General features: G+C 38.8%; 1 protein-coding gene across 3 annotated transcripts in view; it reads right to left on the bottom strand.

Moving 5' to 3' along the window:
* Positions 1-3,272: 3,272 nt before the first annotated feature.
* Positions 3,273-12,668, bottom strand: part of N4BP2 (NEDD4 binding protein 2) — a 43,820-nt gene continuing 34,424 nt past the window's right edge. For all 3 annotated transcript variants that reach the window (XM_071556595.1, XM_071556594.1, XM_071556593.1), the window contains exons 17-19: positions 10,448-10,616; positions 8,158-8,281; positions 3,273-7,377 (exon numbers count right to left, since the gene is read on the bottom strand). In XM_071556595.1, the coding sequence (XP_071412696.1) occupies positions 7,332-7,377; positions 8,158-8,281; positions 10,448-10,616 (339 nt within the window). In that variant the 3' untranslated portion in view covers positions 3,273-7,331. The remainder of the gene's footprint in view (positions 7,378-8,157; positions 8,282-10,447; positions 10,617-12,668) is intronic.

Raw genomic sequence — 12,668 nt, forward strand, 5'->3', positions numbered from 1 at the left:
TCAAATGTTCTACTGCGCAAAGAAAGTTGTACATATCACATCCTGTTCTCAGAGGAAATACACTGGCATTTAATATTTTGCTATCATTTTAGCACTCCCCAAGTCAGGTAAGATTTTTCCTGAGTCATATGAAAACAATGTTCCTCACTCACAAGGAGTACACAAATCTAGTTTTAGACTCAACACAATGACAAAGGACACAAAACAGCTTAGGACAATAGGGAGGAAAGAAAGCAAGATGGTGGTTTTTATCCTGTAGTCCCCCTCAGTCCTTTCTGTTTCCACAGCTTGAGTTAAAGATCACATAGCATGACAGCAGAAGGGTCTCAGGCCTCTGGTGGCACTGGGGATACACGACTGCCTTTTTCAACCCTTGACGTGGTAGGGATTGTCAAAATGTCCACTGTGTAAAGCCCCATTTGTTCAGCAAAAGCTCCCAAAACTGCAAGTCCTCCACTGCACCCCCGAAGTCTGCAACATAGTTGTTTTTTTTCCTCAGTGAAGACAAACATCTATGTAGCCCTCTTAAAATATAAAAGTTACATAAATAAAGCTAAGAGAACCCCAAACCTGAACACAGTACAAAACAAGGATGTTGAGCCCTATCTACTACATTTAATTCAGCAAGACCTCTGAACGGTGTATGCCAATGACAGCCTGCACTGCTAGAGCTGAGGGAAATGGGCTGTCCCAGCAGTAGTGCCCTATCTATGCATGGTACCTTACTACATGGTCCTGCAGCCCCTCAGGGTCCTGGACACACCTCTGCACTGACCACTCACCACTTGACAGCTTTTCCTATTAGGTTTTGCAGATCCCTTCTAGTGCTTGCCATCCTCTCAATTCACTGCCATGTCCTTACGTGGTGCCACCACCCATCCTCCAGCATGAAGTCCCACATGCTGTAATAGGCCTTTCTTCTTCATCTCAGCCGTCTCTTGATATTGGATCTGGATCCAATAATCAGTCTTCTCCACAGCTCTCTCAGGGTCTGTGCCTGCACCTGTCAATATGGCCCCTCAGACATGGCCCATCCACACGCCTCCATAGATCTTCCCACGAGATTATTGCAGCTTACAAGGTATCTCTCTGTTCTGTAGGCTTCCTCACCATCTCTCTGGTGCATTTTCAATTGAGGTGTGGGGGAGAAAGGCTGCAGATCTGATTCAGCATCCCAAAGGCTCTCCAGCAGTCAAGGACATAAGGCAGACTGGCCTGGAGAGTGGTAGGGACTCCTGGATCCTCTCTGAAGGTCCTGTCATTTGGGACAAACACAGGCCCTGTTCACAGGATGGGTTCTCTGAGCTTATCCTCAGAAGACAGTTCCTCCCCGCTCCATGCCATGTAGAAACCACTCAGGCTACAGGGAAAAAGAAACTTTTCATGACAGCAACTACTGAGAAGCCACCACTAGCCCAGCCAGGCCCCCCTGATGCAGAACGTCAAGCAACATCAAAAGGACTCATCCCTGTGAGGGTTTTCAAGACAACTGTGCCACCAACAACATCCACAGTGGCATCCACTTCACCAAACAGCACAATGACTTTGTATCAATCTCCATACAGGCTGATCTGTTAAGCATTACCAGACAACCGACCTACAAAAACTAATGCAGAGCAGCTAATGGAGAAATACCAACAATATCATCTTCAAACCTAAGTGCAAAAATGAACTTGACTTGCCCATTGTTAGAACAGAGCAGCAAATGCATTTTGAAAACAAACTACCCCACCCATCACTAAAGAAGAAAACAAAAGTCACCAAAATAATACTCCAAATAGAGGATTCTCCCCCTGAGGAAGAAATGAACAGCATGTGATATGTAATAACATCCTTTACTGTCTGTTGTACAGAGAAACAACAGATCTGATGAGGGCACAGTAAAAACTGCTGCCACCATCACTCTATGCCATTGGCAAGGGCACCACCTATTGCTGAGCTACCCAATGCACTCCACCAGCAGACACATTTAATTATGCTTTAATGATTTGGGCTGAAAATTTCTGTTTGCCTCAAGCAGTATTTTTATTTTATGGCACTTCAGTTTTCAGTCTTAAAGTTCAAATTATTTCCCTAAGTAAGGACAGAGTAATATACTCCATTTCTCATATTTAAATAGGGAGAAAGACTCAGAAATCCCGAGTGCCACTGAGGAGCAACTCCCAGCTGGAAGCAGAGAGGAGCTCAGGGCTATTGTAGCTCTCAGAGGAAATAAGACCATGAACTGAAACAGAAGGTAGTGCGTCAGGATGGACTGTTTCAGCAAGGGTAGGAGTTAAGCTGAGTCTCCATGTAGAGCTGCAGTCCTGCCTCCAGAGAGAAGGCAAGTCCAGTAGCAGTACCTCTGCTTTAAAGCCTCACAGTTTGAGACACTAATCCCCAAGTTCGAGCCACACTGCCAGAAGAGAGTCCTGTAAAGAAGGAGCACACAACCAACAAGGCATTCAACAATGTGGTCGGCTAACTGTGGCTCTGGATCACCCTTGTCAGATCTCAAATGAGATCTATCAAGCTTTCATGTGTTCCCAGAACCTGCTTTCTCTGTTCTCTTGAACAGCTTACTATATTGGGTTTTGTTTCAGCAGCAATCCAAGCTACAAGGCAATTAAGTCATAGGAACAATTCTGCAGCAGACAACTTGGGTCAAAGCCAGTTGTCCTTAAATTGAGCTAGTAAAAGAGGCTGCACTCGAGCCAGCACTTTGGTCTCAGGCATCTTTCCACACTTCCAGGACAACACATAGGAATATCTGTATCTGACCAGAACAGAGCAGGCTTGGGAAAAGCCAGCCAGGCTTACTAGCTTTGAATCCACAATGGTACAGAGTTGCACTTCCTGAGGATCCCTCCTGCCACTGCCCCTGACCTAAAGGGCCTTCCTAAATGAAGTCTATCCAGAACACTTCCCTCCCCCAAATTCCCATGATTGCAGTGGTCATACCAGCCCCTCTCCTTGAGATACATAAATGCCCTCACTCTCCCAACAGTAAGCCAGGCTGGAATAGCTTTTCTTCAGCTACTTCAGGCCAAAAAAAAATCTGAAACCATGACCTTCATTTTCGGTAATGTGAGCATTCAGCTCGCACTTGCAACAGTGAAATTCAGGACACAAATCTGTTCTTCTTTACGCCTGCAGATGGTTGCTTCATCTCCCTACAGATGGTATCCTGAAGTCAAGGCAAATGCCTTTCATGCAGAACTCCAAGGCTACTATTTGACAAAATTTGATATATCTGAAAGGGTGGTTTTCCAAGGAAACACAGAAGGCTCTAATTGGGGCAAAAATCTTTATTAAACTAGATTTTGTAAACTCCTTTTCACATTAGAAATTCTAAATGTAAATTACAAAACTATTTCAGTAAAAAACAAAAGTTATAGTTAACAGCAAAATTACAACTTTATATAAATAAAAATATCAGTTATTTCAATTTAAAAATAGAAATTTTAATCTTCCAATATACTTACTGGTCCTAACAGCTTTTACAAGTGGTAGCTGCAATACTAGGTCTTTTCACATGCATATTCACATAAAGTCATTTAATCCTCTGCACAATTTATTTAGCTGAAATAGTATGAACAGTTGGGCTTTGGTTGGGTTGGGGGGTGGATGTACCACATGATATTAAAAGCAAAAGCCAAAATATCTTGAAATATTTTTTAAAATAAAATTTTTGCCCTACTACTTTCACAATCAACTGAAATGTTTTTCAACAGTCATTTACTTCAGAAAACTTTCTGCATTGCACATCTGGGCCTTTTTTTTTACTGTAAGATCATCCATAATTGTTAGCACAAAGATTAATTTTGTACATTAAAAAAAAGACAATTTTCCTAACTTAAAATCTGGGATAATTATTAAAATGTTTTGTAAAAAAGACACCAAAAGTCATATATTAAAGGCTACCAGTCATCACTATCACATGCTGTTGAAGAACAGAATGAAAAGTGGTACACAAAATAGGTATTTTAACAGTTGCACGTTATTTTACAGTGCTGGTGGCAATACTGTTATTTTCATTGAAAGTATAAGATGATACAGAATTTACATGATATTTCAGGATTCTCACTGATGTAACTGTAAAAGACATCAGAAAGGCTGGAACTTCTAAAATGTAACCCACTTTGAAATACCATTTTGAAACAATTATATTTCGTAGAATTCATCACAGAAGACACTACAAAACTACTCAAGAGAAAGACAGGAACTCCACTGTTGTTTTTCTGGAACACTGGCAAGTAGCTGCACTCATGGAGATCCTTACTGAGAAAACTCTACTTACTTTCTGTGCAGTGATCTGCTCCATACTGCATCAAGCTCAGCCCAGCTTTTAAGCACATGCTTGACATCCTACAGAAGAAAAAGCTTGAGCTCATCATATTTTCTCTGAGTTGGAGTGCAATGCCTCATCTAGAGTTGCTGAAGCTGATAGAGGCTCTGTCACTATTTTCAGTAGAGGCAGGATTTGGTTCTGCCCATGTTACAATTTTAAACCACCACCTTCCATCAAAGTTTAGCCTGTAGTCAAACAACTTAGACTTATGTGAATGATCTGCCTATAACCAGACAGGGCATTCAGAGGACTTCATTGAACCTCAACCTGTACCCAAAAGGACAACAGAGAGAAAGAGACTGCTCTTAAGCTGTGTATTTCTCGATTGACTTTGACAGACTGGGAGGAAAGTTCTCCTAGCAATGAGGTTTTGCCCTGAACATTTTAAACATATTTATCCAAATAGGACTAAGATGAAAAAATAATACAGAAGGACACTGAAGCTCAGGGAGACAGCTGCTTTTCTGGAGAGTCCAAGTCCACTTCCAGAGACTGTTTAAGCACTTTTAATTCTTTAATCTCATTTGTCCCCTTGATCTCCCACTTTTAGCTTGCAGTTGTGATTTTGAAAGAGGTTCAGGAAGTGGTGACTTCAAAAATAGCCCTGAGCACGTTGGTCAGGGCATTTTCTGGAAGTGAGAGTCAAGTGCCATCATTATCATCCACTTGTGAAGCCAGAAGGCAAAAAGCTGTGTTTCTTATCTCCAGGGTAAAGTTGTCAACTAGATTAAGATGAACAGATGGGCAAGACAACAACTTTTTCTGCTCGCCTTGGGAACTCAAATCTAGGCTGTCTTCGTTCATGTCGGGAATGGTGTGAATATGCTGAATGAATCAGGCTCCCTCCCAAAACAACCAGAAGTGTTGGCACTTTCCTGTTTTACAAGCACATCACCAGGGTTGGTACTTCAGACCTGCCCCAGAGAGCTGCACCTCCATTTGTTATAAACAGCAGCACTAAGGAAAACCAGTTCAGGAGCATAAGGAAGTTCCTTGGTCCAAAATAAAGATGCAAGCTTTGCAGGGGCAATGGACAGCTGATAGCCTGAACTGTTGTGTGAGGCCAGCTGCCCAAATGGCACCTCAGTCCAATGTAACAGAGCGTGGAGTGTGGGCTTCACCACACAGGACATCGTTCAGTGGTACAAATACCTCTGCTAGTGCTGTTTGGGACCAAGACCTTTTGACTTTCACCACCAGTTACCAGAGCAGTCCCGAGAGAAAGAAACAGAGAAAGGACACAATTCAGATGAACTAAGTACCAACAAAAAAAATAAAACTTATTATGGCAGTCTATTATTCTAGAAAGAGTCCCTTTGATTTAAGTATTATCCAAGCTATTCTTCCACTTGAAATCACCATGAAAACATTATTCTATCTGTTGAAGCATGACAAACTCATTTTTAAGTTTACTGTGCATTACAGTCACTGTGTATGTATCACAGTAAATATGGATATTCAGGAAACACCATGTCTTTCAGCTTGTCAGCAACTTATACAGACACATTTTCAAGTGAAACCTGTTCCTGTGGACAGCTTTTCTCACAGAAGTTCCTTGCTTATTAGTAGCCATGCACACAAATGGCAGAACTTGCACACACAGAGATCCATACACAAACTCTTACGTGCGTGCAGGTCCTGCAAAAGTGGTTAAAAATTTTTAAAACCCTCCCATAAATCCTTAACCTATTAATATTATTCCTAATACACAACCCACACCTGTTCTGAAAAAGCCTTACAATAAAAATTTGTGTTTTAAGAATATGAGTATTTCAAGAGGCAAAGATGTAAATAAAAGTAGTAATGCATTCTAGAAGGTATATCTATTATAAAAAGTGTTCTAGTTGTCTACTGGAAAGACTTGCCAAAGTACAGATGTTTATATTAATTTTGAAGGGGTTTTGTTTGTAATTTTTTATGTTGTTCAGTTTTTTTTACACAGATACTTCTAGATGCTGGTGCAACACTACCAAAACCAGAACAACTTTTGTACTCCCAGACCTTCCAGTTAGGCAATTATTACTGCAGTATTAGCATTCACTTTGATGTTAAAAATACATTTTAAATGTCTCACAACTGTATTTTCTACAAGGATATCACCAAACAATACACAAAGAATGGAGATGTCACTATTAGATGCTTGTAAAGTGAAACAGTACTCAATCTGGTTCATTTAAAAAGCCATAAAATAAGAAACACTTTTAATCCAGTAAATGGTGAAAAATGTAGGGGTATTTCCTGCAAAATTACAGTATTAGCCATGCGAAAGAAGAGACTGAACTACAGCACTGTGTTTTTCCCTTTCACAGGTCACACTAAATCTTCAAAAACAGCTGGTCTTAATGCACAGGCTTTTCTATGCAACCTCCATCAATTTCAGGAGAAGTTTAGAATGCAATAAAGGGAACAGAACTGGTTAATCCAATACAACATAACCACTAAGACAACACCAGACTTTTGAAGAAACCTGGACCTATTTAGCACTCAAGCTGCAACTGTATTTGAAATATCAGTAGTTGCCCAGTTTCAACCTCTCCTTTTGTTCTTCTGAAGGGTTTAGCACAGAGTTCTGAATCACAAAATAACTTGGTACAAGGTACTGTGTTTTAAAAGCACAGAAGTCACAGCAATCAAAATGTGTGAGGGTCCAAAGTCATAGATTGGGTATGCTGAGAAAAGTTATATTTAAAAAACCACACCTTAACTTCCCTTTAAAACATCACATACTTCTCAGCAAAATTCTTAATCTGCATTTCTGAGATTTCAAATCCTTTAAGTATCTTCTTTTTGCAGGTTCATAAAAAGGATCCATTCCACACAAAAATTTTATTGGAAATACATTGATAAAACTTCTTACTGTAAATTGAGAGTTTCTAATAAAATATCATCCTTTAAAACAGATTAAAAATACCAGCACAATTGTTCAAAACATGGGTCCTTTTTCTGTAATCCATCTGTAATCTGACAACTCAGTTTCTATATTCCTCTTCTCCACAACTCCTCAATTCAGCATGACTTTCAGGCAGCCTGGTTTTATTTCTGTGAACCTATAAAACAAGAAATAAATGAGGCTTCAACATGAAAACTACGTGCAATGCATCTCCTTCAATCCTCACCAAACATGGAAAGTGGTAAGGTTTTCAATCAACTATATGTGCATGTGAGACAGGAAATCAGCATTATGACCTCAGATGTGACAGTAAAGGAGGATTTTACAGGATCTGGAGATGTAAAGACCTGGAAACAAAAGAAACTGAGATGAAGATTTAAGAAAAAAAAAGTTGCCCAATATTCTTAGTTATATACATTCTGCTTCTCTATTCCTGCTCCCATTCACTCCCTCTTCTTTCCAAAGGGATTTTCTCCCTTGTATTCTGTAGAAAGCAAGAAGAAAATGGGGAGGGAAGTCTTTGTTATTTTTGAGTCTCACCTTCATGCACTACTCTAAAGAAAAAGCAGCAAACACATTGATGCTAGTCCAGACTTGCTAAATTGCTGTCCCCACAAAATGAGCACTAAAACACGTACTGGGAACCAACAAAAAGCAGGATTAACAACTTTTCACAGAAAAGATAGCAACCTTGAATGGAAATATGTAATTGAACTATCTCAGAGGAAGGATCTAACATTTAATAGGTGTCTCATATAAAGTGCTATTGTGTCATGCAATTGGATTTGTGAAACAGCAGACTTACCTTAACCTGAAACAGCAGACCTGCCTTAAACTGTGTAGTCATTTCATAGTATTCTAAAACTAACTTCAATTTTCAGTTAGTTAAATGTGGGTTAAGAAAAAAAGTGTATCAGTAACAAAAATCTAAACTCACCTGAAGTTGTGGGTTGTGAGGTATCTGATAGCTGCTGGTCTGATGCGAGCAACTCCTCCCTGACTATGGTTTCCTCTTCCCGTGATAACAATGAGATATGGTTTACCACCAGCCTGCTGGTGCTCTGTAACAGCAGGAATTGTAACGGTTAAAACTCTCCCTCAGCACAGAGTTGGCATTCAGTATAAACCTCCCATGCATTCCTCTGAAAACCCTCACGTGTGATTTAAAACTTTGCTTTCCCATGCTGGCTATGCATATTTTACATAAAAATAGCCATTTTCCCTCTCTTCTGAAAAAGATATGCTAAAAAACCAGTTAAGTTTTAAAAATCTCGATTGCTTGCAATATGCATGTTGTGATCATCACAAAATCCTTCTAATTTCAGAGCAACTTTACTGGTTCAATCATCTAATATTTAATTGGAATTTAGATCCTGTAGTATAAATTTAAACTGCAAAATTAAAAAAGGTAGGTGTACTTTACTCAATTTTTAAGTGACACTTCTGTATTGTTTCACTTTTTATCTTAAATCAGTGTGAATAAAGAAATAACATTGTATTGAATAAAGAAATTAAGAAGAAAGAATATAAATCCAGCATTTTTGACATTTAAGTCACACTTATTTGGACTATCTTCTGCTATGCTGGAGCATGAGAATCAACAGATTGAAACATTCCACGAGCTGTATGTATCCCTGATAACAAAAGAAATTGCTCTGTTCCCAGAGATAACAGCCACCTAAAAGAGGAAAAAAGTGAATTAAACTGGATTATCACAACAAGCCAAGATCTGCCAGTTTGGAATTATCAGTTCATATGACATCTTTCTTTAACTACCCCCCCTCTCTCTTTTGTGTAACTTTATTTAGGTTTTAGAGTAGTTTAATTCTGCCAGCAAAAAGTTCCTAATATTGATCCCTTTCCCATGTATGTACACTGAAATATATTTTGATTTTTTTAGATTTAGATGAATAGATTGAACAGGGAGTCCCTACTATCAGTTCCCGGACTCCTGACATAAATGCAGTTCCAGAAATTTACCTCTAAAAAGCATTAGGTTACAGCTTAAATGACACAAATATAATTGTAATAATAGCACAATATAATGCAATTTAATTATCTCTGAGGCATATTGAAAGAAAAGCATTATCTGAACACTTCTGTTTATACTCTGTGCAGTAGCAGATTCAAAAAATATCAGGTTTGTGCAGTAGTATCTTTTGTAAGAAGTATTTCTTATAAAAGCCTTCCCAGTGTGCCTAAATTTATAGGGTAAATTAGCAACGCAGAAAATACATCTTTTTACAGCATGAACACTCATGAGGTACTTGAACACTCCACTAGAAGAAAAAATGAGTCCTCATGCAAAACTGCACAAAATGACATTTCTGGAAATAGCAGCATTCTGAACTCAAGAGACAAACTGATACAGAAGTGTGGGATTCTAGAAATTTAGAGCTGGAGAAAATTCCATCACTAAGAATAACAAGGCCTGTTGATGTTCAGCCATGCTGATTAACTGCCTCCGGCTCCAAGACAGAGATGCATTTTAAGATGAATGTTATCAATTCATGTTGAAACCCCTTGTTTTCTTCCCTCCATGTAAATCCTTGTTTTAGAAAATATTAACTAATTGTGCAACCTAGCCAAAACTTGTATAATCCCCTAGTTAACATATGTTAGCATAATCCATCCTCCTTATTAACATATCCTAGCCCCAAGTCCTTTAAATTGTGGTCAGATGTTCAATAAAGTATTCCAGTTTCGTCCCCATAACTGAGATCGTGTAGTTTTATTGACCTTCACACAGAACTTTCTCAAAGACAGCTCAAATCACAGACTTTCATGTAAAAGTTGAAGACAATAGTCATTGCAGTTAGAATTCCAACATAATAATTTTTTCTTTAAAGATTAAAAACACAACATAGTCCTGATAAAGCAATACAAAGATGGCACAAATCTTTGCATTATCATCTCAGTCAAAAATGTCAGGAAGGACAGATCAAGTACTCAATAATAATAAAAAAAGGGGGATAAAACAGCAGGAAGATGTACAAAGAAGCACAGGAGGTTGGCAGCGAGGGGCAAGGCAGAAAAAACCAAGAATCACTGTCATGAAAAACAATTCCGTGGGGTACTTTGAAAGTAAGGCAACACAAAGCCTAGTTGTTTTTAACACACATGTTATTAAATTACAATAATTCCCTCCAATAGTGCCATTTATCAAAAGTGCTTAATAGAAAATGAGAATAATTCTTAAGGGGCAAGAATTATTACCTAAGCCCTACCTTCACTTTTTTCCTGCAGCACTCTGGACAATTGATTCACAGCTTCATCCACATGGAGACCATGCAAGTCCAACACGTTCATAGGCAGCAAGGAAGTATTTACTCTCTCAAAGATTTGCACAGCAGCAGCGTGGTTGGCTTCTTTCATCTTCTGCTCATGAAGGCGACCCTTTATTCATAAGCACAGTGACTATTACACACCAAGACATAATGAAAGGTCCACACTGGTCACTGGTTTCAAAATGACACTACTGACAGGGTGCTTTTAAATTAATAAATCACAACAGAACTTCTGCAAGAGGCTCACAGTGAGACCTACTCATAAGGAGATTTCATGGTATCTATTCTTAAGAAACTACTCAAAGCTGGCACAAAGAAGGAATTAGAACAAAAGCCTTAGAAAGAAAGAAAGAAAAAAAAAGCCAGAAAAAGTACATAACCATAAGGTCTTTACATAAGCTAAATAGTTACACTCTATGCTGAGTTTCAGATTTATTTTCCTAACAATAGATTTTTATTTTTTGCAAGTATTTTGCTAAAATGGTAATGAAACAATGTCACAGAAACTGCCCAATACCTAAAGAAAAACCTGCTGTTATATTTGAGGTTAAGTCTTCTGGATGCATTTCCTAAATTTCAGACCAGCCAAGGGTATACAATTTTTTTTTTGTTAGCAGTTGCCTATTATCCCTCCTAATACTTTTGACAGATCTTTTATGACTGACAAGATCAATATAGGTCCTTCTGGAATGAGGGGCAAGAAGCAGTACAAAGTTAGTCACCTTACAGAGTGAACAAGTATCAACTACTTCCCATGAACCTCACAGTGATAATGTCAGAGATCAAAGCAGCAAATTAAGTCCTTGAAGATCTGTAGGCACAGTCTGATAAGGAACAGAAGATTTAACTCCAGGTATTGGACTAACACAAGCTCAAGAGAACAAAAGTGACAGTCTTGTCTCACACGTTCTTAAAATCGATCATCTGAAGTATATTAGTGTCAGACCCAAGACACCAGCTCTGTAACTCTCACTTGCAGACAAAGGCTACCAAGTATAAAGTACTTTTCATTAATAAAGGTAGGCTAGTTTTTATAACCTAAAAGAAAGTATATAATAAATACATTTCTAGATTGCAATTTTCTTATAGCTAAGAACAAAACAAAAGTAAGACAGGACTTGAAATTAGATTTCTGTTTAAAATCATGCAGACCTTTGTTTAGAATCTCTCAAAACTTCAAAAACATATGAATAAAGAACATAAAAAGTTCATTATAAAGGCTGAAAATCAGTATATCCTACGTGCACAGCAACAGTCTAGACATTCAGAGTTATACCATTTGTGCAAAAGCTTTTTTAATAAGCAAATTCAAGTGAATCATTATCACATTTTTGTTCTAATGCAATTCATAGTTTAGAATGAAATGCTTCTCCTATGTGAATTCGTATGAAATTTTTATATGCTATTAGATCAGGCAGAAACTGCAGCCTTTGAAGGTATTTGTAACAGAATTTTTAAGAGTAGCATGCATGGAAGGGACTCCTGTGAGGGCACCAGGAAACCAATGTACAGGGCCATTTGCTACAAGAACAGTTGATACTAAAATCAAGAATATGATCAACAGCAATGAACAGCAGTAATCCAACTGGTACATACTAAGAAATGTGCTTGACAAGACCAAACAGCCTGTGCTCCAAGGCCAGAGTACGCAAGACTGACCAGCAGCAGATGTACATGCCAAAACCAGCTGGATCATGAAAAGCCTGACATACCACACCTCGTTTATGCCAAACCAAGACAGACTGTAGCCATAAAAATGGCCAGAAAGGGGAAGCAAGGACAGCAGGCAGCAATCTTGTCCAGGATTTATGGAGGCTGAAACAAGCAAAACTCTGGCAAAAGATCACATCTTAATACCTGTCTGACTCCTAAAAAGTACAGAAGACTGAAAACAGTTCAGTACCGATTAGGAGAAACCCAAGGGACATACAGAAGATTCAAAAACTGATGTTTGTTGCAGTTTATGTCACACTCCAGTGCACCTGGCCAGACCACATGGACACAAATTTTGGTGTGTACACGGCTGCGGCTGTGAGAGAGATCCAGGACAACAGAGCACCTGTGACTAAGCACTAAGTATCTCCCCCTTTGTGAGCTCTCCTGCTGAATTTGGCTGGCCTGTGCCAGTAGGATTACTACTTGTGCTTGTCAATATATCAGT

The sequence above is a fragment of the Pithys albifrons genome, chromosome 5, assembly GCF_047495875.1.
Source record: "Pithys albifrons albifrons isolate INPA30051 chromosome 5, PitAlb_v1, whole genome shotgun sequence".
NCBI classification, from domain to species: Eukaryota; Metazoa; Chordata; class Aves; order Passeriformes; family Thamnophilidae; genus Pithys; species Pithys albifrons.